This window comes from Papio anubis, chromosome 11 (assembly GCF_008728515.1).
Source record: "Papio anubis isolate 15944 chromosome 11, Panubis1.0, whole genome shotgun sequence".
Taxonomy (NCBI): Eukaryota; Metazoa; Chordata; class Mammalia; order Primates; family Cercopithecidae; genus Papio; species Papio anubis.
The window spans coordinates 8,904,221-8,926,555 of NC_044986.1; the positions used below are offsets into that span (position 1 = coordinate 8,904,221).

At 42.1% G+C, this 22,335-nt stretch overlaps 1 protein-coding gene across 2 annotated transcripts; it reads left to right on the forward strand.

Moving 5' to 3' along the window:
- Positions 1-41: 41 nt before the first annotated feature.
- On the forward strand, positions 42-21,911 carry OAT (ornithine aminotransferase). 2 transcript variants are annotated; one of them, XM_009215573.3, is made up of 11 exons: positions 42-127; positions 4,524-4,608; positions 7,126-7,351; positions 10,680-10,904; positions 11,007-11,102; positions 14,066-14,193; positions 15,719-15,841; positions 16,503-16,631; positions 17,704-17,817; positions 18,557-18,701; positions 21,124-21,911. In XM_009215573.3, exons 3-11 carry the CDS (start codon positions 7,153-7,155, stop codon positions 21,282-21,284), a joined length of 1,320 nt encoding a protein of 439 aa, XP_009213837.1. In that variant the 5' UTR covers positions 42-127; positions 4,524-4,608; positions 7,126-7,152; the 3' UTR covers positions 21,285-21,911. The 2 variants fall into 2 exon arrangements, with proteins under 2 accessions (XP_009213837.1, XP_017799900.1); XM_017944411.2 differs by lacking the exon at positions 42-127 and adding an exon at positions 4,000-4,018.
- The last annotated feature ends 424 nt before the right edge of the window (positions 21,912-22,335 follow it).

Genomic DNA, 22,335 nt, shown 5'->3' on the forward strand with positions numbered 1-22,335 from the left:
AGCCAATGAGCGGCGAGGGCGACTTGGGGGCGGGACGGAATCAGCCTTTAAGTTGCAGTGACGCGCTGGCGTCGCCGCTGCGCTTCGTAGACGCCGCGTGTCCTGGGTTGTAGTCAGGCGTCGTCAGGTACCGCCCGGGCGCCGCAGTCTTGGCGCTCTGGCTTGGGCTCTGGCCGGGGTTCCCTGACGGCGGCGGGGGAGGTGGGCGGGCTCGGGGTGGCCGCGGCCGGGGTTCTGGGGATGCTGGCTGACGGGGCGCGCTGGGCCTCGGCCGGGGAACGAGTGCCGCTCCCGCGGCCGGTTTACTCTGCGGGCGGCTCGGACCCGGGCGCCCTGGAGTCGCCGGCAGTCGCGCATCTTCAGGTGGCAGGGGCGTGGCGCCCCACGGCTTGCAGGCCCGAGTACTGGTTCCAGCCCAGAGCGGCCGACTGGCGGGCGGGTGGGGCGGGAGGCAGGGAGAGGCTGAAGATGTGGCAGCTCCGCCTGCCAGACCAGGCGGAGCCACCGCCCCCTGCGCTCGCGGCCTGTGGAGGCCAGGACTCGGCTCACCCGGCCCGGAGACCCCGAGGCGCCCCGGGGTTCCGGGGAGGAGGCCTTTGGGCACTCTCGGTTCCTGGGGTCGGCGGGGAGGCTGCGTTCTGGGGACGTGCAGTAAACAGGTGGCCCTGGTCACGCGGCGGGGGCGCTGATGCAGCCTTGGAGGGCTGGGTCCTCCTGGCCTGCTTCTGCGCCCTGCAGATCGGCCTGCCCATCGCTCCCCTCTTCCAGCCTATGATTTTTTTTCTCCAGCTTCTGTCGAAATAAAGAAAATTACGGAAGCAGAACCTTCCTTACAGTAATGTGCAGGTTAATTAGATGGTGGGGAATGGGGGGCAACAGGATTTTCAGCATGAAAACCTCCCTTTGAGGGCTTTTTGCAAATCCTGCTGAACATCAATAAATGGGCCTGACCGGTGTCTTTCCTCGGTCGCCTTCCCGGGCCGGACGGGAGGGGTCATTTTCCACCCTTTGCTGGCGAGAGGACTGAGGCCCGAAGTCACCTGGGCACTCACCCTGTGACCCACCGTCTCCTTTTGTCACTCTACATCTTACCTTTTTGGTGTTGTTTTACTTCTTAGATAAATTACGGTGATAAGGGGGAAAAGAGAGTGACTTTGGAATGAAGTGGCTTTACCTTAAGAAATGACTAATGTTCAGTTTCTAAGTTCTAAATTTCTTCGTCTGGGATTGAAAGGGTTTCTGTGGATAAGCTAGTTCTTTCAGTTAACCCCGGAACTGTTCTTTAGATTGTAATCCATCACTCTTATCCATGTGAAATAACAATAGACTCCTTTCATTAGAGTATCCTGGTTCTGTCTTTAGATGAGTCTTTTCATAAAAACAAGAGTTAAATTAAAAAGCTTATTTTTGGCCAGGCACGGTGGCTCACACCTGTGTAATCCCAGTACTTTGGGAGGCCCAGGCAGGCGGATCACCTGAGGCCAGGAGTTTGAGACCAGCCTGGCCAACATGGTGAAACCCCATCTCTACTAAAAATACAAAAATTAGCCAGACATCGTGGTGCGCGCCTGTAATCCCAGCTACTCGGGAGACTGAGGCAGGAGAATTGCTTGAATCCGGGAGGCAGAGCTTGCAGGGAGTTGAGATCATGCCACTGCACTCCAGCCTGGGCGACAGACTCCGTCTCAAAAAAAAAAAAAAAAAAATATATATATATATAGTTTTGGGTTTGCAGTTTTTCATGGTGTTTAAGATTAGTTTTGCATCCCCGCTCCCAAAGAAAAACCCAGTATAACTTTAAATAGTAAACTTTTTTAAAAGACATTTTTTTTCCTTCAAAGCAACTGTCTTAATTTGTATTATCCCATAGCTTGCCTTTATTACAGTTATTTGTGTGCATATTTTATGCCCTTTAGTGAGTTCTTGAGGACCAGTCAAATCTCAAACATTTACAAATAGGGATGAAAGCACCGAATTTGGATGTGTGTGGAGGATCTGCTGTAGTTGACCCCAATCCTTTCTGAGTAGTAAAACTAGTTGTTTGCCAATGATGCACTTGACTTGAATTTTAGCCAGAATACTGATTACGTAAAAGAGACTTCTGTTGGTAGAACTTTTTTTTTTTTTTTTAAAAGGCCTGTGTTTGTGAATGGTTACCTCAGGAAAAGTAAATATTTGTCAAAATAGCAAGAACAAATTTACTCCTCAAGTTGAATATTTTAAGTGGCTTTTGGATGACTTTACACTGACTATTCTTTTAGAGTAAGAAAATAGTTTTTAAGAGCATAGGCTAAATTAACTTCAAAATGGAGCCTTTTGTGGAAATTCTACTGTAGGTGTGTTCTAATGTAGATGGATGGGCTAGATGGAGAGAGTAATGGTAGCCTGAAGGACTCTGTTAATTATGTGGATGAAACCTTCAGTGTTAGAATTCTAGCTTGCCAAGAGCAATTTGTTCTCATTTCCGGGACCTGAGTATGGGCCTCAGGTAGATGCATGATAGCAACCTGGAACACATTATTTTGACCTTTAAAGGCCATTAGATCTAATGAAGTAAACTCTTGATGAAGAGATGAGTTCTTCTAGATGAGGTCAGACAGTGAACACCCCCTCTTAGAGTTAGACTCAACTTGGTCAGGGATAGGTCATCCCATAGTCTTGATCACTTGCTACCTTGACTCCCTCAGGAGTCCTAAGTAAGACTGACCTCGTTTATTTGACAAAGGCCCACAGGATGCCCAACCTGGGCTAGGTTCTAGGAATGCAAAGTGAATTTTACTGTTTTTTAAAGGAGCTTAGAGTATAGACTTACAGGCATAAAAACAAGTGGCCTGAAGTGTTAGGACCCGTTACAAGTCTGCACAGACCCGGGGAGTCTTTAGGAGGCACTTAAATGGTAACTTCTATAGGGAAGGGTGAAAAAAAGCTAATGTGGATGCTAATTATGCCTAGAAAAAATAACCAAATGTTAATGGTTGTCATGCAAGTGTAAAATTGCAGGTAATTTTCTTGTCTGTGTTTTCTAATTTTTTATCAACTGAAAAATGGTGTGTGTGTGTGTGTCTTTTTAAACAGTTTTAAAAAGAAATCATGGCACTGTTGATTCTGATATTTCAGAAACTGGCTAGTTTTAAGGGCAAAAGGGAACTGAGTGGCCATTTTGTGCTGGATTTGGCACAATAACATTAACCCATTTAATCCTCAGTAACGCTTCAACCTCATTTTACAAATGGGGAAAGTGAAGCTCAGAAAGATTGACAGCATCACCCAGAGTTGCTCTTAAGAACCACAGACAGAATTTAAAATCCTGGTCTCCAAACTCTGTATTTTCCACTTGATTCTCCTGGTTTTGAAACCTCTGGGGAAGAGGATATTATTGATGTTGGCTATTTTCAAGTCCATCTTAATTCTGCTGTAAGATTTCTCATACAGTGCCAAGCACAGTAACTTGAACACAGAAGGTTCTTTAATAGAAATGCATGTACAGGATTTTGATATGTCAAGGCACATCTAGTTTCTGACCTTTCCCAGTCGAATTAAATATCCAGACTTCATCTTAAAAACCTTAAGAATAGCTGACCCAGTGGTGTACGCCTGTGGTCCCACCTCCTCCTGAGGCTGAGGCAGAAGGATCCCTTGAGTTTGAGGCCAACTTGGGCAACATAGCTGAGACTCCATCTGTAAGTGAAAAGAAGCAAAAACCTTGAGAATGAGTATTAGTAATGTTTTGAATGTTATTATTTTGTCACCAGTTATTCTTTAATAAAACTGCCTAAACTTGACAGGTAAATGAATTTTTCATTCCATTTCTGTTGGAAATTAGCTGTGCAGATAACTTTTATATAAAATAAGAATGTTGAATTTAGATAATCTCAAGATATATATATATTTTGAGACACAGTCTCACTTTATTGCCCAGGCTGGAGTGCTGGTGGCATAGATCGTGGCTCACTGCAGCCCAGAACGCAAGGCTCAAGAGGTCTTTCCACCTTAGTCTCCTGAGTACTTGGGACTACAGGTACACGCCGCCACACCTGGCTAATTTTCGTATTTTTTATAGAGACAGGGTCTCCCCATGATCTTTAACTCCTGGGCTCAAGTGATCTGCCTTGGCCTCCCAAAGTGCTGGGATAATAGGCGTGAGCCACCATGCCTGGCCCTAGAAAGTTGTTACAGTTTAGAGCACCACTAAGTATTGCCTGAGTGTTTTACTGCTAATTTGATAGGCAAAAATTAATATTCTAATTTTTTAGTTGATCAAACAATTCATACTGAGTAAAGCATAAAGAGCCCAAGAAGGAAATCATATATGAGTATTTTAGACTTCGCAGTAGTATTTTGGGGAAGCTCTGTATGGTACGATTAGACATTTTCGCTAGCAGCTACCTCCAGTTTGATGATTCTTACATCACTTTTTTTTTTGATTGTTGGTACCCACCCCTTTGAGATAAAGTCTGATGAAAGTTATGGACCTTCCTCTTGGAAAAATATGAGTCTGCATATAATTCTGCATTTTATTTCAGGAGATTTTGGACTCTGCAGACTGTCCCTGGATCGTGGGTTAAAAATCTGTATTCTGGTCTGAACCGTGGGAAGAAAAAATAGTCGGTGAGTCTTTGGCAAACTGGAGTGCTGGATTTTGTTTAGTAATTGCAAATTCTTGAACATGCTGGATTTATTGGGTAGTGCCAAGTTTAAAGGGAAGTAAGCCAAACTCCAAGTATTATGTTTTGCTAATTTGGCAGCTCAAATCAGGAGTGCTGTGAGATTATACATGGTTTGACTTGTCATTGGTAGACTTCTGTTGAAACATGAATTAACTAGTCTTTTAGAAAGTAAGTATAGATAGAATAAATATGCCTAGTTTTTGGCAACTTTCTCCTAATCATGAATTTATCTTTCAGCCTTTTTTTTTTTTTTTCCTTCCTTCCAGAGGTGATTCCTATGCACGTGCTCTAATTTCCTTTTAATTGTTAGTTTCTTTCATAGTTTAGTTTTTACTTCATGGCTTATCAGGATGCTTAATGGTAAATTGGGTACAAAGAGGTGTGTGAAGCCTTGTGGAGGGGCTGGTTTTAGGGCTGGGGATGACTGAGAGAGTAGCCCTGACTCTGCCTTATGTGATGGGGTGGCAGGGCAAACACCAGCCTGCTCAGTGATGTTTAGACTTTAAGGCTCATACAAGTAACAGATTGTAGTTTGTAGTTTGACACTCTGTAGTTCTCAGTTACCTTTTGCTAACAATAGCTTTTTTTTTTTTTTTGAGACAGAGTTTCACTCTTGTTGCCCAGGCTGGAGTGCAATGGTGCAATCTTGGCTCACTGTAGCCTCGGCCTCCCAGGTTCAAGCGATCTTCCTGCCTCAGCCTCCTGAGTAGCTGGGATTACAGGCATGCACCACCACGCCTGGCTAATTTTGTATTTTCAGTAGAGATGGGGTTTCTCCATGTTGGTCAGGTTGGTCTCAAACTCCCGACTTCAGGTGATCTGCCTGCCTGGACCTCCCAATGTGCTGGGATTATAGGCATGAGCCACTGCACCCGGCCAACAATAGCTTTTATGCTACAATTTTTTGAGGATAAGTTTTGTAGAAACAACCATCCTAGCAGAATAGATTGTTTTGTTTGGGAATCTTATATATATGTGTGTGTGTGTGTGTATGTGTGTATTTATGTACGTATGTATGTGTTTGGTCTAATTCAACTTCCTATGAACACTTTAAAGCTATTATAAGTTAGCATTCTTTTCCTAGTCTTTTTGCCTTTCACCTTTATGATAAATTTGACCTACAGAAGTTTTAGATATTTGTGGCTAAATAAAAGACTTTAGGCTGGGCACAGTGGCTCACACCTTTAATTTGAAAACTTTGGGAGGCTGTGGTGGGCGGATTGCTTGAGCCCAGGAGTTCAAGACCAGTCTGGGAAACATGGCAAGACCCCCATCTCTACAGAAAATACAGAAATTAGCTGGGTGTGGTGGTGCCCGCCTGTAGTCCCAGCTACTAGAGAGGCTGAGGTCGGGTAATTGCTTGAGCCAGGGAGATTGAAGCTGCAGTGAACCGTAATCATACCACTGCACTCCAGCCTGGATGACAGAGTGAGACCCTGTCCTCTCCACCCTCGGAAAAAAAAAAAAAAAAAAAAAAAAGATTTGACTTTTTGTAGTTTAGATCTTTGGTGTTAAGCAATTCCCATACCCCAGAAGTCAACTTTTTCCTCTCCACACCTGTTGTTTTTATTTTAGGATGGTCCCTTTTATTTTGGTAGAAACCAAATTCTACCTTAATTGCTTCACTCTCCATATAGAAGGACAAATGAGTTGTCAGTCCCGCTGTCTCCTGCCCCATGCCTAGTCTCTGGCAGTCTTCTCTGATTTGGTTTCCCTGCCTCTGGTCTCTGCCCTACGATTGTAGCTGTCTCATAGCATCGTGCCTGATGGTATTGAACTGTGGTAGGCGCTTAACAAATACTTAGCGTTTAGTAGGTATTCAGTCAACACACAGTTCATTAGCTCTGGAAAGAGTCTTACTCTTACTGATTGGTTGATTGATTGATTGATTGACAGGGTATCACTCTGTTGCCCAGGCTGGCCTCAAACTCTTGGACTCAAGTGACCCTCCTGCTTCAGCCTCCTGAGCAGCTGGGGGCTACAGGCACAAACCACCAAGATTCTCACTCTTTTTTTTTCTTTTATAGAGACTGTGTTGCCCAGGCTGGTCTTTAACTCCTTGGCTCAAGCAATCCTCCCATCTTGGCCTCCCAAGGTGCTGGAATTACAGATGTGAGCTACTGCGCCTGGCTATTTTTTTTTTTTTCTTGATACTGGGCCTTGCTCTGTCTCTTGGGTTGGAGTACAGTGGCACAGTCTCAGCTCACTGTAGCCTCAACTTCCAGGCTCAAGCAATCCTCCCACCTCAGTCTCCCAAGTAGCTGGGACTACAGGTGCACACCACTACACCCAGCTAATTTTTCAATTTTTTGTGGTAATGGAGTGTTGCTATGTTGCCCAGGCTGGTCTCAAACTCCGGGGCTCATGTGATCCTCTGGCCTCAGCCTCCCAAAGTACTAAGATTATAGGCATAAGCCAAGGATTCTCACTCTTAATGCATTCTCTTTTCTTTGGACAGATCTGGTTTTTCTGCTTGAAGGACACAATGTTTTCCAAACTAGCACATTTGCAGAGGTTTGCTGTACTTAGTCGAGGAGTTCATTCTTCAGTGGCTTCTGCTACATCTGTTGCAACTAAAAAAACAGTCCAAGGCCCTCCAACCTCTGAAGACATTTTTGAAAGGGAATATAAGTATGGTGCGCACAACTACCATCCTTTACCTGTAGCCGTGGAGAGAGGAAAAGGTACGTTTCAAATTAATCCGTCTCTTCCCTTTTCTTGAAACCTTTTATTAAAAAAATTGCTTCCATATTTTCTCAATATACATTTTTCTAGATGTATTTAATGTATATATTGCAGACACAGTTAATTCTTTTTTTTTGGTTTTGCTTTGTTTTTTTTTGGGACGGAATCTCACTCTGTCACCCAGTTTGGAGTACAGTGGCACAATCTGGGCTCACTGAAACCTCTGCCTCCCAGGTTCAAACGATTCTCCTGCCTCAGCCTCCTGAGTAGCTGGGACTATAGGCATGCGCCACCACATCCGGCTAATTTTTGTATTTTTAGTAGAGATGGGGTTTCACCGTGTTGGCCAGGCTGGTCTCGAACTCCTGACTCTGTGATCCTCCCACCTTGGCCTCCCAAAGTGCTGGGATTACAGGTGTGAGCCACTGCACCCGGCCAGTTAATTCATTTATTGAGTGTCTAGTGCTGCTGTGTTAGGTGCTATGGAGGCTTCAAAGAGGAACCATTGTCTTTGTCATGTGGACCTTACCAAGAGGGAATGCAAGAGAAATAAGGAAAGTACGGTCATATTGCTGTCATTTTTTTCTTTTAACTTTTATTTTGGCGTAATTTTAGACTTAAGAAACGTTGTAACAAGTAGTACTAATATTTTTCTTTTACTCTTCTCCCAGATTTTCCAAGTGCTAACGTTTTACTGCTTTGGTCTTAGTGTGTTCACTCCCTTCTTTCCTCTCCTCCCACGCCTGCATATTGTACATTGTTTTCTGACCTGTTTTGAGAGGAAGTTGCAGACATGACTCTCCTTTTTTGAGATGGAGCCTCGCTTTGTTACCCAGGCTGGAGTGCAGTGGCACGATCTTGGCTCACTGCAAATTCTGCCTCATGGGTTCAAGCGATTATCACACCTCAGCCTCCAAGTAGCTGGGATTACAGGCACGTGCCACCACACCTGGCTGATTTTTGTGTTTTTAATAGAGATGGGGTTTCACCATGTTAGCCAGGCTGCTCTCCAACTCTTTTGACTTCAGGTGATCCACTCGCTTCGGCCTCCCATAGTGCTGGGATTACAGGTGTGAACCACCATGCCTGGCCATACATGATGTCTCTTTTTTTTTTTTTTTTTTTTTTGATAAGAAGTTTCACTCTTGTTGCTTAGGCTGGAGTGCAATGGCGTGATCTTGGCACACTACAACCTCTACCTCTCGGGTTCAAGTGATTCTCCTGCCTCAGCCTCCCGAGTAGCTGGGACTATAGGCCAACACCACCACGTCCAGCTAATTTTTATATTTTTAGTAGAGACAGGATTTCATCATGTTGGCCAGGCTGGTCTTGAACTCCTGACCTCAGGTGATCCACCCGCCTCAGCCTCCCAAAGTGCTGGGATCATAGGCATGAGCCACCGCGCCCTGCCACATGACATTTCTTTACCTATAGATACTTAGTGTGTCTTTCCTAAAACACAGTGACTTTTTGAGATAGGGTCTCGTTCTGTTGCCCAGGCTGGAGTACAGTGGTGCTGTACAGTGGCGATCATGGTTCACTGTAGCCTGGAACTCCTGGCTTCAGGTGATTTGCCCACCTCAGCTTCCCAAGTATTTTTTTTTGTAGAGATTAGATTTTGCCTGTGTTGAGATCACTCCTGGTCTCAAGTGATCCTACCGCCTCAGCCTCCCACAGTGCTGGGATTGCAGGTGTGAGCCACTGTGCCCAGCTGACTTTCTCTTTTATAACCATAGAGTAATTGTAAAAATCAAGAACACTGGTACAGCACCGTGAGTCTGGAGACCTAATCCAGATGTTGTTTGTTCTCTTTTATAACAAAAGAAAAACCTCCGATGAGTTGCATTCAGTTGTCATGTTTAGTCTTCTTTAACCCAGAGCAGTTCCTCAATTCTTCTTGGTTGTCTTGGTCTTCTTTCCCTTTGTGTTAAGTATCTTGTGGGGACAGAGTGTAAAACTCTGTAAATACCCAGTTACTCATGAACTTTTACACACAATTTTAGCATCCACTAATGATTCTTGCCTGAATAAATGATTACTGTGATAGTTGCCAAATGGCGATTTAATCTACAATTTGGAATAAATAACAGCCTTAACCAAATAAAACCAAAATTTATTACTTAGCTTTGTACCAGAAAATGACAATATAAGAGTATCACACATTTTTGTCATTTGCCTGTATTTTATTTGGTGCCAGTATTATAGACATATCTTCTTTTGAACTATGGAAAATCTGTTTCATATTACATGACACGGCAACATTGTTTTACTTTCCCACTAGCAATGTATGAGAGTGCCAATTTCTTCAGATCCTGTCAAAACTTGTTTTTTTTAATTATAACCATCTCAGGGAGTGTGAGATGGTATCTCATTGTGGTTTTAACTTGCATTTTCCTAATGATTAGTGACGTTGAACATCTTTTCATGTGTTTCTTAGCCATTTGTATATCTTCTTTGAAGAAACAGCTATTCAAGTCTTTCTTCATTTCTTAAATTGGGTTGTTTGTCCTTTTGAAATTGAGTTGTAAAGTTCTGGAAGTTAGATCTTATCAGACACATGATTTACAATTTTTTTTTCCATCCTAAGGGTTATTGTAGACGATTTCTCATAATTTTTGTCTGTTATGTATAACTTCTGCTTTTTTATTTTAAAATTTTATTTATTTATTTTATTTTATTTATAGGCAGGATCTTGCTCTGGTGCCCAGGCTGGAGTGCAGTGGCACAATCTCAACTCACTGGATCCTCTACCTCTCAGGCTCAAGCAGTCCTCCCACCTCAATCTCTGTAACTGGGACCATCCCCATGCCCGGCATTTTTCTGTAGAGTCAAGGGTTTTGCTGTGTTGTCCAGGCTGATCTGGAACTCCTGGGCTCAAGCGATCCCTGCCTTGGTCTCCCAAAGTGCTAGGATGACAGGCGTGAGCCATGGCTCCTGGCCTAACTTCTCTTAAATTCTAATTTTGGGTCCTAAATTTTAGAATTAGGTAAAGGTTTTACTCCAGAGTTTATAACCTTTTTGTGTTATTTTTGTTAAATGTGTATTTTGAAGCCAGGCAGACAAAATACAATTCTTAATAATTCCTTACAAATCAAAGTTTATTATGCCTGAGCTAAAACAAGCTTTAACTACAAATATATAAATACGACATATATATATATAACTACATATAACTATAACTAAATATATATATATAACTACAAATATATAAATAGAGGTTCATATGTAGGCATTCAGCCTACATATGAACTTGCTAGCACTCTTAATCTTTGGACTTCATGCCACATAGTAATTGTCTAAAATAATTTTCCTTTCTTATGTATTTAGGTATTTACTTATGGGATGTAGAAGGCAGAAAATATTTTGACTTCCTGAGTTCTTACAGTGCTGTCAGCCAAGGGCATTGTCACCCCAAGATTGTGAATGCGCTGAAGAGTCAAGTGGACAAATTGACCTTAACATCTAGAGCTTTCTATAATAACGTACTTGGTGAATATGAGGAGTATATTACTAAACTTTTCAACTACCAGAAAGTTCTTCCTATGAATACAGGTAAAACATTTCCTTTTTTTGTTAAATACCCTCAAAAATAACCTTTTTATTTTTTGATAGTTTAACATTTTAAAAAATCCGAACATTTTTCTCTCCTGATAGGAGTGGAGGCTGGAGAGACTGCCTGTAAACTAGCTCGTAGGTGGGGCTATACCGTGAAGGGCATTCAGAAATACAAAGCAAAGATTGTTTTTGCAGGTATGTGAAATTAAATATTAATTTCTATGACTGAAACATACAATATAATTTACTGTGGCCAGGCGTGGTGGCTCATGTAATCCTAGCACTTTGAGAGGCCAAGACAGGAGGATTCCTTGAGCCCAGGAGTTCAAGACCAGCCTTCTGGGCAACATAGGGAGACCCTGTCTCTATTAAAAAAAAAAATATATATATATATATATATAAATATATATACACACACACACACACTCTCTTATATATTTTATATATAAAAAACACATATATAATTTATTGTTTTGATTTACTGATGAAATACTTGTAATATGTTTTGCCTAGACAGGGTACGTATTTGCTGAATGTTTCATAACAATTAATGAGGGATTTCCTGTTCTTGGAGATTATTTCTTCATGTATGGGTTTTTCTTTCTGAACTCCCTATTCCTCTCATTTGCCTGTCAGATTTTTTTTATAGCAGTTATCCAGTTAATTAGATAGTCTTACTGGTGGAGGGTTTGTGTTGGGTGCTGGGGTTGGGTGAAGTTAGTGTGGGGCCATGGCCTACATAGAGTGTGGTTTGAATCTTGATATTGGAGGTGCTGTTATGCCATGTTCCTCTTAGAAGCTGTTGGAAAGAGGAGGCTTGGAATTGCCCTTGTTAGGCTTCTGGGACTGGTTGAAAGGAATAACTTGAATTTTGGTTAGGGAGACTAATAATTAATTGAGTAGATGTAGTTTGACTGTTGGATTCTTTATATGATGTTCACTTGTTTTTTAAGCTTTATTTTTTTAAAAACAGGTATGTATAGATTTGTCGCTATAATGGTCAAAGTTCATTCTTGTGATCATTGAAATCATTAAATATTCTGCCGTGTGAACACATGCAGTTAAATGATAAACCCCATAACGTAATAGAATCCAGAGTTCAACTGAAGGCCAGAGGTAATTGGTATTTGAGGGGACAGATTGGTATTCCCAAAGAAGAAATCTTTGCAAAACTCTGTAACTTGCCGTTTAAAAATCTTGTGCTTTCATTGTAGGACAACATAACTGTCTCTTGCAAACAAAAATGGTGTTTCTGGTGACTTTCATTCTTATAGACTATGTCCAGTCTCTTTCTTAATAGCAAAGGGTGCAAAGATGTTTTCACCTGAGTATTGAAAGAAGCTGGTGAGTCAGTGGGGTGGAGAGACAGAGGAAGACTGTCCCTAACTGTAAGTCCCTTATACCTGCAGGGTAAGTGACCGAGGATGAGGTTCCTGAGGCTAGGCAGGGGAAAGAAAATAGGCTTATGGTCTAATCAGTGCATTTCTTCTTAAACAAACCTAGTCAAAATCAATGTGCTGTTGTTTGTGGACAAGTAAAAGAAGAGATTACTTGTAGGTAAGGGATGCTGATGAAAGAGGCTTTGTAAGAATAGTAATTAGAAACAAGATGAAGCCAAAATACGATAATCCAGCACTGATTAATTGAGTTGCTGCTGGCAGAGATGGTAAGAAGATAAAAACATTCATGATGTCACAAACTCCCAACCTCTCTGTTATTTTACATGGTGTCTTTCCTTCTTGAATTTAACCCTCTCTGAAACTATCCAGCTCACTTTACTGGTTTATGTTAAGTGTTTTTTCCCTACTAGAAAGGAAGCTCCCTGAGGACAGAAATCTTGCCAGTTGTGATCCTGATCTATTTCCCAACATTTTTTTTTTTTTTTTTTTTTTGAGACGGAGTTTCACTCTTGTCACCTAGTCTGCAGTCTGGAGTGCAATGCACAATCTTGGCTGACTGTAACCTCCGCCTCCAGGGTTCAAGCGATTCTCCTGCCTTAGCCTCCTGAGTAGCTGGGCTTACAGGTGCCCACTACCACGCCCAGCTGTTTTTTATATTTTTAGTAGAGACAGAGTTTTGCCATGTTAGCCAGGCTGGTCTTGAACTCCTGACCTCAGGTGATCCGCCTGCCTCGGCCTCCCAAAGTGCTGGGATTATAGGCGTGAGCCACCGCACCTGGCTTCTCCAACATCTTTATTATTATTATTATTTTTATTTTTTGAGACAGAGTCTTGCTCTATCACCCAGGTTGGAGTGCAGTGGTGCGATCTCGGCTCACAGCAACCTCTGCTTCCTGGGTTCAAGCGATTCTCGTGTCTTAGCCTCCTGAGTAGCTGGGACTACAGGTGTGCACCACTGTGCCTGGCTAATTTTTGTATATTTAGTAGAGATGGGGTTTCACCATGTTGGCCAGGCTGGTCTTGAACTCCTGACCTCAGGTGATCTGCCCGCCTCAGCCTCCCAAAGTGCAGGGATTACATACGTGAGCCACTATGCCCGGCCTATTCCCCAACATCTAAAACAATGCCTCACATAGTAGATCCTCAGTCACCGTTATTAATGGATAAAAAATGTTCCAGAAGAAAGGGAAACCTCTGTCATTTAGCATCATAAAGGATTATAATATCAAGGAAGGCAAAATGGAAACATGTTTGGATTGCTTGAAGATCTTTTCTCCAAATGAAATTGGAAATGCATTCTGTTGTTGGCCTGCAGTATTGGAGTTTTGAAAGGAAAGCTGCTAATTGTCTGTGAAGGATATTCTCTTTCTCATATCAGTATCATAAATGCACCTTCTCTAGAAAACTCGCATTGAAGACCTCAATTACCTCAATTATTAGGGCTTGTTACTGGGTTGGGGATTATTGAAAGAAAAGTAAGTTATCTATCTGCAGGGGCTATATATTCCAGTCAAGAGGCTCAGTAGAGAGAATAGACTGAAATAGGAATTACAAGGCCAGACCTAGTGGTCTTGTGTCATAGGAGCCATGGTGTTTAATATCAGACTTTGTTTTAACAATTGAAAGCCCACGGAAGGTGCACTAAGGCAAGCCCTTGATTTATTTTTTGAGTCAAACTTCTTGTGGTGTTTTGTGGGGATAGTGCTTATTGAATTTTGGGTTTCTTTGAAATAATCGCTGTTTGTTTCTCCTTTCTAGCTGGAAACTTTTGGGGTAGGACGTTGTCTGCTATCTCCAGTTCCACAGACGTGACCAGTTACGATGGTTTTGGACCATTTATGCCGGGGTTCGACATCATTCCCTACAATGATCTGCCTGCACTGGAGGTATTTCACTAGCGTCATGGTGCTTAGCTCATTGTGAATAGAAATTAAAGCTGTTGAATATATGAATTCTAAATACATTATATGACAGTAATGCAAATTTATCTCACTTAAGTTAGGCCACGATTTCAGACTTGTTCTCAGTAGCGAGCAATTAGTTTCCAACACAGAGAAAGCTGAGTTCTGTGATCTACTCTGAACAGCCCGTTAGCTGCTTTAGATGTGTGTCCTTCATAACAATTAACTTGGGTGTACCTGCTTACTTGCTAGGTAAAATTTCTGTTTTTAGCTAGTTTTTTAAAGTGGAAGTGGAAGGCTTTTAAAGAAAGCCTTAAATTGGCTTTAAAAGGCTATTTACTTTAGATTTAATTTAAGTAATTAATTTCTTTTTTTGAGACAGAGTCTCACTCTATCGCCCAGGCTGAAGTGCAGTGGTACAATCTCGTCTCACTGCAAACTCCGCCTCCTGCGTTCAAGTAATCCTCCTGCCTCAGCCTCCCAAGTAGCTGGGACGACAGGCACACACCATCACACCCAACTCACTTTTCTATTTGCTTTAGAGACATGGTTTCGCCCTGTTGGCCAGGCTGGTCTTGAACACTTGACTTCAAGTGATTTGCCCACCTTGGCCTCCCAAGGTGCTGGGGTGACAGGCATGAACCGCTGTGCCCAGCCAGATTTAATTTATACTACATTTATATATTAGAAAACAGGCTGGGCATGGTGGTACATGCCTGTAATCCCAGTGCTTTGGGAGGCTAGGGCTGGAGGAGCACTTGTGTTTAGGAGTTCAAGACCAGCCTGGGCAGCATAGGGAGAGCCTGTCTCCACAAAAAAATGTAAAAATCAAGATCAGGCACGGTGGCTCACGCCTGTAATCCCAGCACTTTGGGAGGCCAAGGCAGGCAGATTGCTTGAGGTCAGGAGTTGAGACCAGTCTGGCCAACATGGTGAAACCCTGTCTCTACTAAAAATACAAAAAACAATTAGCTAGGTGTGGTGGTGCGTGCCTGTAATCCCAGCTACCTGGGAGGCTGAGGCAGAATTGCTGGAACCCAGGACACAGAGGCTGCAGTAAGCCAAGATCGTGCCGCTGTACTTCAGCTTGGGTGACAGAGTGAGACTCCATCTCCAAAAAAAAAATAAAAAAACCAAAATAAATAAAAAATTAGCTGGGCATGGTGTGCAGCTACTTGGGAGGCTGAGGCAGGAGGATCACCTTGAGCCCAGGAGTTTGAGACTTTAGTGGGCCCTGTTTGTGCCACTGTACTCCAGCCTGGGCAACAGAATGAGGCAAAAAAGAAAATGTAGGCTAGTGTAACTTAAAGGTGAAGTGTTTGGAGCTTCTGATAATTGAATGGCAGTGAATTTGAAGTCTTCCACTTCAAATTCTTGTGAAGTCAGAATTTATGTTAGTGCAAAAACTTGTTTTGCATACTTCATAGAAAATACATGTGGTGTATGCTTTCAGATTTCCAAGTGTGGTAGAAAGAAGATTTATTAAAACCTATTCCTATTTCTTTTGCAGCGTGCTCTTCAGGATCCAAATGTGGCCGCATTCATGGTGGAACCAATTCAGGGTGAAGCAGGCGTTGTTGTTCCGGATCCAGGTTACCTAATGGGAGTGCGAGAGCTCTGCACCAGGCACCAGGTTGTCACGTTTGCTGCCTGTGATAAGACTGAATGGGCTCCTGCCCTTAAATTACTTTCCACTAGAGGGCGATGGCATTCTAAGAGCTTAAGTACTTTCTAGTGCTTAGAAACCACTTTTTCCTGTCTCTGGCCTTGTCCTGGGCCCTGTGCAGAGCTGCAGATATGGCCTTAACAGCGTTTCCTTCCTCGCTGCTCTAAGAGCCTTTCACTGTGAGCCCCTGCAAGCCCTTTGTTGTATTCTCTCCTCCTTTCTCCCAGGGCTGATAGTAGTGTATTTTGTTTACCATTTGAGAGTTCTTGTCACATATTAAATGTTTGTGGAATAAACAAATAAATTAATTTGTTCCCAGAGGGTAGTTATGTCCAGAAAAGCCATACAAAACCCTCAGCTTTGCATCAGCACCTTTTCACTATGTAGAGCAGGGCAGAATGGGCCTCTAGGGAGAGAGTGGCCTGACAAAGGAAATAGTTGGTGAGTCTACAGGATTCTCATAGAATAGTCTTGAAATTGTGTGTGTAGTTAAAACATTTTTACAAATCCGAGGGCACATCAGAATTACACATTTATTGTTGGTAGGGGGACAGTGAAATAAAGATGGCTGTTTTCCCTGTGGAAATGAAAATGATCACTAATGGAGTTAAGTTTTTTTCCCCAATAGGTTCTGTTTATTGCTGATGAAATACAGACAGGATTGGCCAGAACTGGTAGATGGCTGGCTGTTGATTATGAAAATGTCAGACCTGATATAGTCCTCCTTGGAAAGGCCCTTTCTGGAGGCTTATACCCTGTAAGTTTCATGTCCCCCTTCTTTCCATTTCCTACTCTTGTAAAACATACCCCTGAAGTATTTATACATCAGCTGATTGTGACAATAATGCCTTTCAGATGGTTTGATTTTACCAAGTGTGCTGTAGGCCACTTGGAATATCTGTAATAAAAAAATTTAAGGTACCAGTGTGTGACCCACTTACTTATTGCCTGAAGAATTGAGTGTGCCTTGGAATTTGCTATGACACTGGATTTGGGTGGGAACAATTCGTCCTCAAAGGACTCCTGTAGACTCCTGTCCTTTTTTCCAGTGTTCAGAAGCATGGCATATTACTAATTGTTTAAAACCATGACTGGTGAACATAGAGACTGAAAAAATAATGTTTGTTGTAGTTCATGTCTTGGGTTTGCCTTTCAGAGCCAGTAATTGTTACTGCATCAGAGGTCTCTGAAGTATAGATGGTTTTGCTGAATAGACAAAAGTTTTGCTAAAAAGAATTGCTCAGCTTTGTTTTTTAAGCATTTAAACAAAGCATTTCATCTCGACATTGGAAGGAATTGTGAAATTACATCATTGCAGAAATAGCTTTTCTCTTTTAGTTGCAAAAGTATATTGTTTTGTGCCATTTGTACCTGAAGTATTTGTAATGTTTTAGGGTATGACTTAGTTTATTGCCAGTAGTTTTAGGCTGGCTGATGTAAACTCTTGTTGAAGTCATTAAGTATCAGCTTCTTGGCTGGGTGCGGTGGCTCACGCCTGGAATCCCAGCACTTTGGGAGGCTGAGGCAGGCAGATCACCTGAGGTCATGAGTTCGAGACCAGCCTGGCCAACTTGGTGAAACCACATCTCTACTAAAACTACAAAAAAAAAAAAAAAATTGCGTGTGTGGTGTGGTGCTGGGCGCCTGTAATCCCAGCTACTTGGGAGGCTGAGGCAGGAGAATTGCTTGAGTCTGGGAGGCAGAGATTGCAGTGAGCTGAGATCACGCCACTGCACTCCAACCTGGGTGACAGCGAGACTCTGGGGATAAGAATGCTTAGTAGAATGCTTAGTGCTGAGAAATGACGTGGTGAATTGACCGTCTTTCAGGTGTCGGCAGTGCTATGTGATGATGACATAATGCTGACCATTAAACCAGGGGAGCATGGATCTACATACGGTGGCAATCCACTAGGCTGCCGAGTGGCCATCGCAGCCCTTGAGGTAAAAGCTGACACAGCCACACCATGTCTATTCTTTAAAGCAATGTTGAAGTGATTTTTAATTTGGGCCCACTGATATAATAAGACATTCAATAAGAATGCCAAATATTAGAAAACATGAAGTACAGAGGAAAAATTTTAGGAACAAGATATTCTCAAAAAGTAATTTAAACTTGGCCTAGTAGACTGGATTTCCTCCGTGGGCTTCCTGAGTTCACAGACACCTGGTGCTTTGGGTTCTTCGGCCCTGGCTGGCCCTCACAGAACTCTCAACTGTGACCCACCTGCCAGCCCCGTCTTTTTGCTTAGCAAGCAAGTCTTCTTTTAAGTGTGGATTTATAATGTTTTCAGACTGATTTTTTTAAGTGCCTGCTGAAGGCATGCAATTATTATGTAATCTCTGAGGATAGATCTTTGTGGAGGGGAAGAAACTATTGCAGTTTAAGAATTACATTTCCTCCATTGACGTATTCAATTAATGACAGTATGTGAGTTGGATTAAATAATCTTTAATCCTTATTTTGCCATGAATGATTGGCAATAGATTTGTGACAAAGGCAAGGCTCTGAGCTAGTGTATGTTTAATTAGAAATTAATACAGGCTTTGAAAAATAGCAATGAAAGTTAAGTTCCTCTGGTCTTTAGTCATGTTTTTCCTGTGCTTACAGTCCCCGTTGTCCTCCAAAGAACAACAAAAAAAAGGACAGTCTTAACATTTATATAATTTTTTTTAAATGTAGGTTTTAAAAGAAGAAAATCTTGCTGAAAATGCAGAAAAATTGGGCATTATCTTGAGAAATGAACTCATGAAGCTACCTTCTGATGTTGTAACTGCCGTAAGAGGAAAAGGATTGTTAAACGCTATTGTTATTAAAGAAACCAAAGGTATGGAGATAAAACATTTACTCAAGATAATTTTTTTAGAAAGACCTAAAATACACTTGGTATTTTATTTAATTAATTAATTTATTTTTCGAGATGGAGTCTTGCTCTGTCTTCCAGGCTGGAGTGCAGTGGTGCGATCTTGGCTCACTGCAGCCTCTGCCTCCTGGGTTCAAGCAGTTCTCTGCCTCAGCCTCTTGAGTAGCTGAGATTGATTACAGGTGCGTGTCACCACGCCCGGCTAATTTTTGTATTTTTAATAGAGACGGGGTTTCACCATATTGGCCAGGCTGATCTCGAACTCCTGACCTTGTGATCCACTTGCCTTGGCCTCCCAAAGTGCTGAGATTACAGGCGTGAGCCACCATGCCCAGCTACACTTGTTTTTTGTTTTGTTTTTTTTTTAAGATGGAGTCTTGCTCTGTCGCCAGGCTGGAGTGTAATGGTGCCATCTCGGCTCACTGCAACCTCCAGTGCCCTGGTTCAAGTGATTCTCCTGCCTCAGCCTCCCAAGTAGCTGGTATTATAGGCACATGCCATCATGCCCAGGTAGTTTTTGTATTTTTAGTAGAGACGGGGTTTCACCATGTTGGTCAGTATGGTCTCGATCTCCTGACCTCGTGATCTGCCCGCCTCGGCTTCCCAAAGTGCTGAGATGACAGGCATGAGCTACCGTGCCCAGCCACACTGGGATTTTAGTTGGTTGTTGGTTCTGTTGAAACTGTTGACTGACATAAATGGCCAAGCCTTTTAGATAGATTATTGTCTGATTTATAATTACATTAAGAGTATAAAAAATATAGCTCTTTTCTAAATGAAGGCACATTTAACTAATTTGACTCTTGTTCCTTTAAGACATTTGTTTTTCTGCCTTAAGTTAGTCAGGCAGTATTTAGAGAGTTCAAGTTTTTTTGTTGGTGAGTCTGGACTAGAAAGTGTCCTCTTTGCTATCCTTCCCTCCCTCGCTTTCATGCTTTGTGTCAGTAGAGGTTATAGGAGCAGCAGTAATAATGACATGAATGACAGTGATGGTGTCAATAATAAAAGTAATGCTGGCTGTCACTTAATTGGGTGTTTTAGTACATCCATTATAACCCTTAAGTGTTCCTTGCTGGATTTTCTTGTGATAACTCTTCCTTTTAAAGCAACTATTCCAACCTCCCAACCTTGGCTGCACTTAAAGAATCACCTGGGGAGCTTTTTAAAAAAATGAGTCAAAGCCTGGCCTTACCCCAGGGATTCTGATTTGACGCATCTGGGGTGGGGCACGGGCATTAGCAATAGCCTTTAAGGTGATTCTGATGTGTAGCCAGGTTGAGAATCGTTGCCATAAAATGTTGAGCTCAGGAAGCGAGTTCCTTTTCAGAATGTGTAGTGTTCACTGGGTTTTGAGTATTGCCTATTTTATGTTAGTTAATCATCTGTATCATATCCAGGTTCCTTTTTTTCTTTTTTAAAATTTTATTTATTTATTTTATTTATTTATTTTTTGAGACAGAGTTTCGCTCTGTGGGGCTCGAGTGTCTGTCGCCAGGCTGGAGTACAGTGGCGTGATCTTGGCTCACTGCGACCTCTACTCCTGGGTTCAAGCGATTCTCCTGCCTCAGCCACCTGAGTAGCTGGGACTACAGGCATGTGCCACCACGCCCAGCTAATTTTGAGGTGGGGTTTCACCATGTTGGCCAGGATGGTCTCGATCTCTTGACCTCGTGATCTGCCCACCTCGGCCTCCCAAAGTGCTGGGATTACAGGTGTGAGCCACCGTGCCCAGCCCATACCCAAGTTCTTTTGCATTAGTTCCTTGTGTGATTAATACAGCAGCCTTAGCACTTTTGTTTGTCTTTTTTTTTGGCCTGATATTTTTCATTTATGAAACACTATGATATGTCTAATCATATAATTCAAACCTAGTTATGTGCTTGCTGAAAAGTGAAAAGGAACTTCATTTTTAGGAGTAAAAACAAACCAAGCTTGCATCTCCAAGCTTTCCTTCCTTTTTTATTTAAAAAACATTTTTTTTAAGATGGTGTCTTGCTCTGTCACCAGGCTGGAGTGCAGTGGCGCTATCTCTGCTCACTGCAACCTCCACCTCCTGGGTTCAAGCGATTCTCCTGCCTCAGTCTCCCGAGTAGCTGAGGCTACAGGTGCGCGCCATGACACCCAGCTAATTTTTGTATTTTTAGTAGAGACGGGGTTTCATCATGTTGGCCAGGATGGTCTTGATCTCTTGACCTTGTGATCTGCCCACCCCGGCCTCCCAAAGTGCTGGGATTACAGGTGTAAGCCACCACTCCCAGCACAAGCTTCCCTTATTTGAGCAAGTTCTGGGAATTTTGTTTTGCCAGGCGGCACTTTGCCCATACATATGGCAAGGGATGTTTAAACATTTATCTTTGAGCATGTATGTTTTACTATTTTTCTTTAGATTATGATGCTTGGAAGGTGTGTCTACGACTTCGAGATAATGGACTTCTGGCCAAGCCAACCCATGGTGACATTATCAGGTTTGCGCCTCCGCTGGTGATCAAAGAGGATGAGCTTCGAGAGTCCATTGAAATTATTAACAAGTCCATCTTGTCTTTCTGAGGGTAGCCAGCTGTTTTCAGAGCGAGCTGGAGACAGGTGGTCCTGTAAAAGCTTTGTTCTTAATGCGGGCACATTCCACTCCCATGAGTCTTCAAAAACTTTTTTTTTGGAATATATGTTTTTTTCAGTTGATACATAATAGAACAACGTTTCTGACCCTGCCATTTGCTTTGTAATGTAACTAAGAGAATGTAATGGCATATATATTCAGTGAAAGTGTTTTGATGTGCATGTGTACTTTCTAAGTGAAATGCATCTATATACAAACAACCTCTAAATCAAGTTCTTCAGTATAATTTATATATGTTTTTATAATTTCCTCACTGGTATAAGTGTTTCATATTTGAAAAAGTTATCTCTGGGGTATTACATAAAAAGCTTCACCTTATAAAATGAAATCATTGTTATTGAATTTTAGGAAGGATTAATGGTTAAATGTATGTAAAATACTAACATTAAGTAAACTTCATATTGGCCAACACCAGGGTTGTATTCTATGGATGTCATTATTTTGAATGAAGAATTAGTGTTTAACATTCCTAAAATGTTTGAGTGCTTGATTATAATTTGTAAAAAATGTTTATTTTCAATATTTCTTTAAATTTAAAATAAAGCTTATATTTCAGATGTCTGTTTTGTGATGAGTATTAACCTTAAAAAGAAGAAGCTGAGGCAAAATTAATACAGAATGTTTAGGTGGGCCAAGGCTGGGGACTGCAGCTCAGGACACACTTCCAGGTTGCCCTGGAGAGTTCTCCAGAGAACATTTTTTAAAGAAAAAAGGATAGATCAGCTGCTCTTATGCCCTCTACTGACACAAGGTGAAGGGGTGATTACAAAAGTTGTTTGTCAGGAATTCTCATTGGTTTACAGAACTAACCTTGGTTAGTGATTGGCTGTATGCTGTTGAAGGGTAGGGTGTATGGCATTTGATAGATACTTGGTTTCAAGAGGTAATTATTTAGCTTGGGAGAGAGTGACCTGACTATAATTTCATTCTAACGCCTCTCTGGGCCTGATAATTTAGTTTTTATTTATTTATTTATTTTTT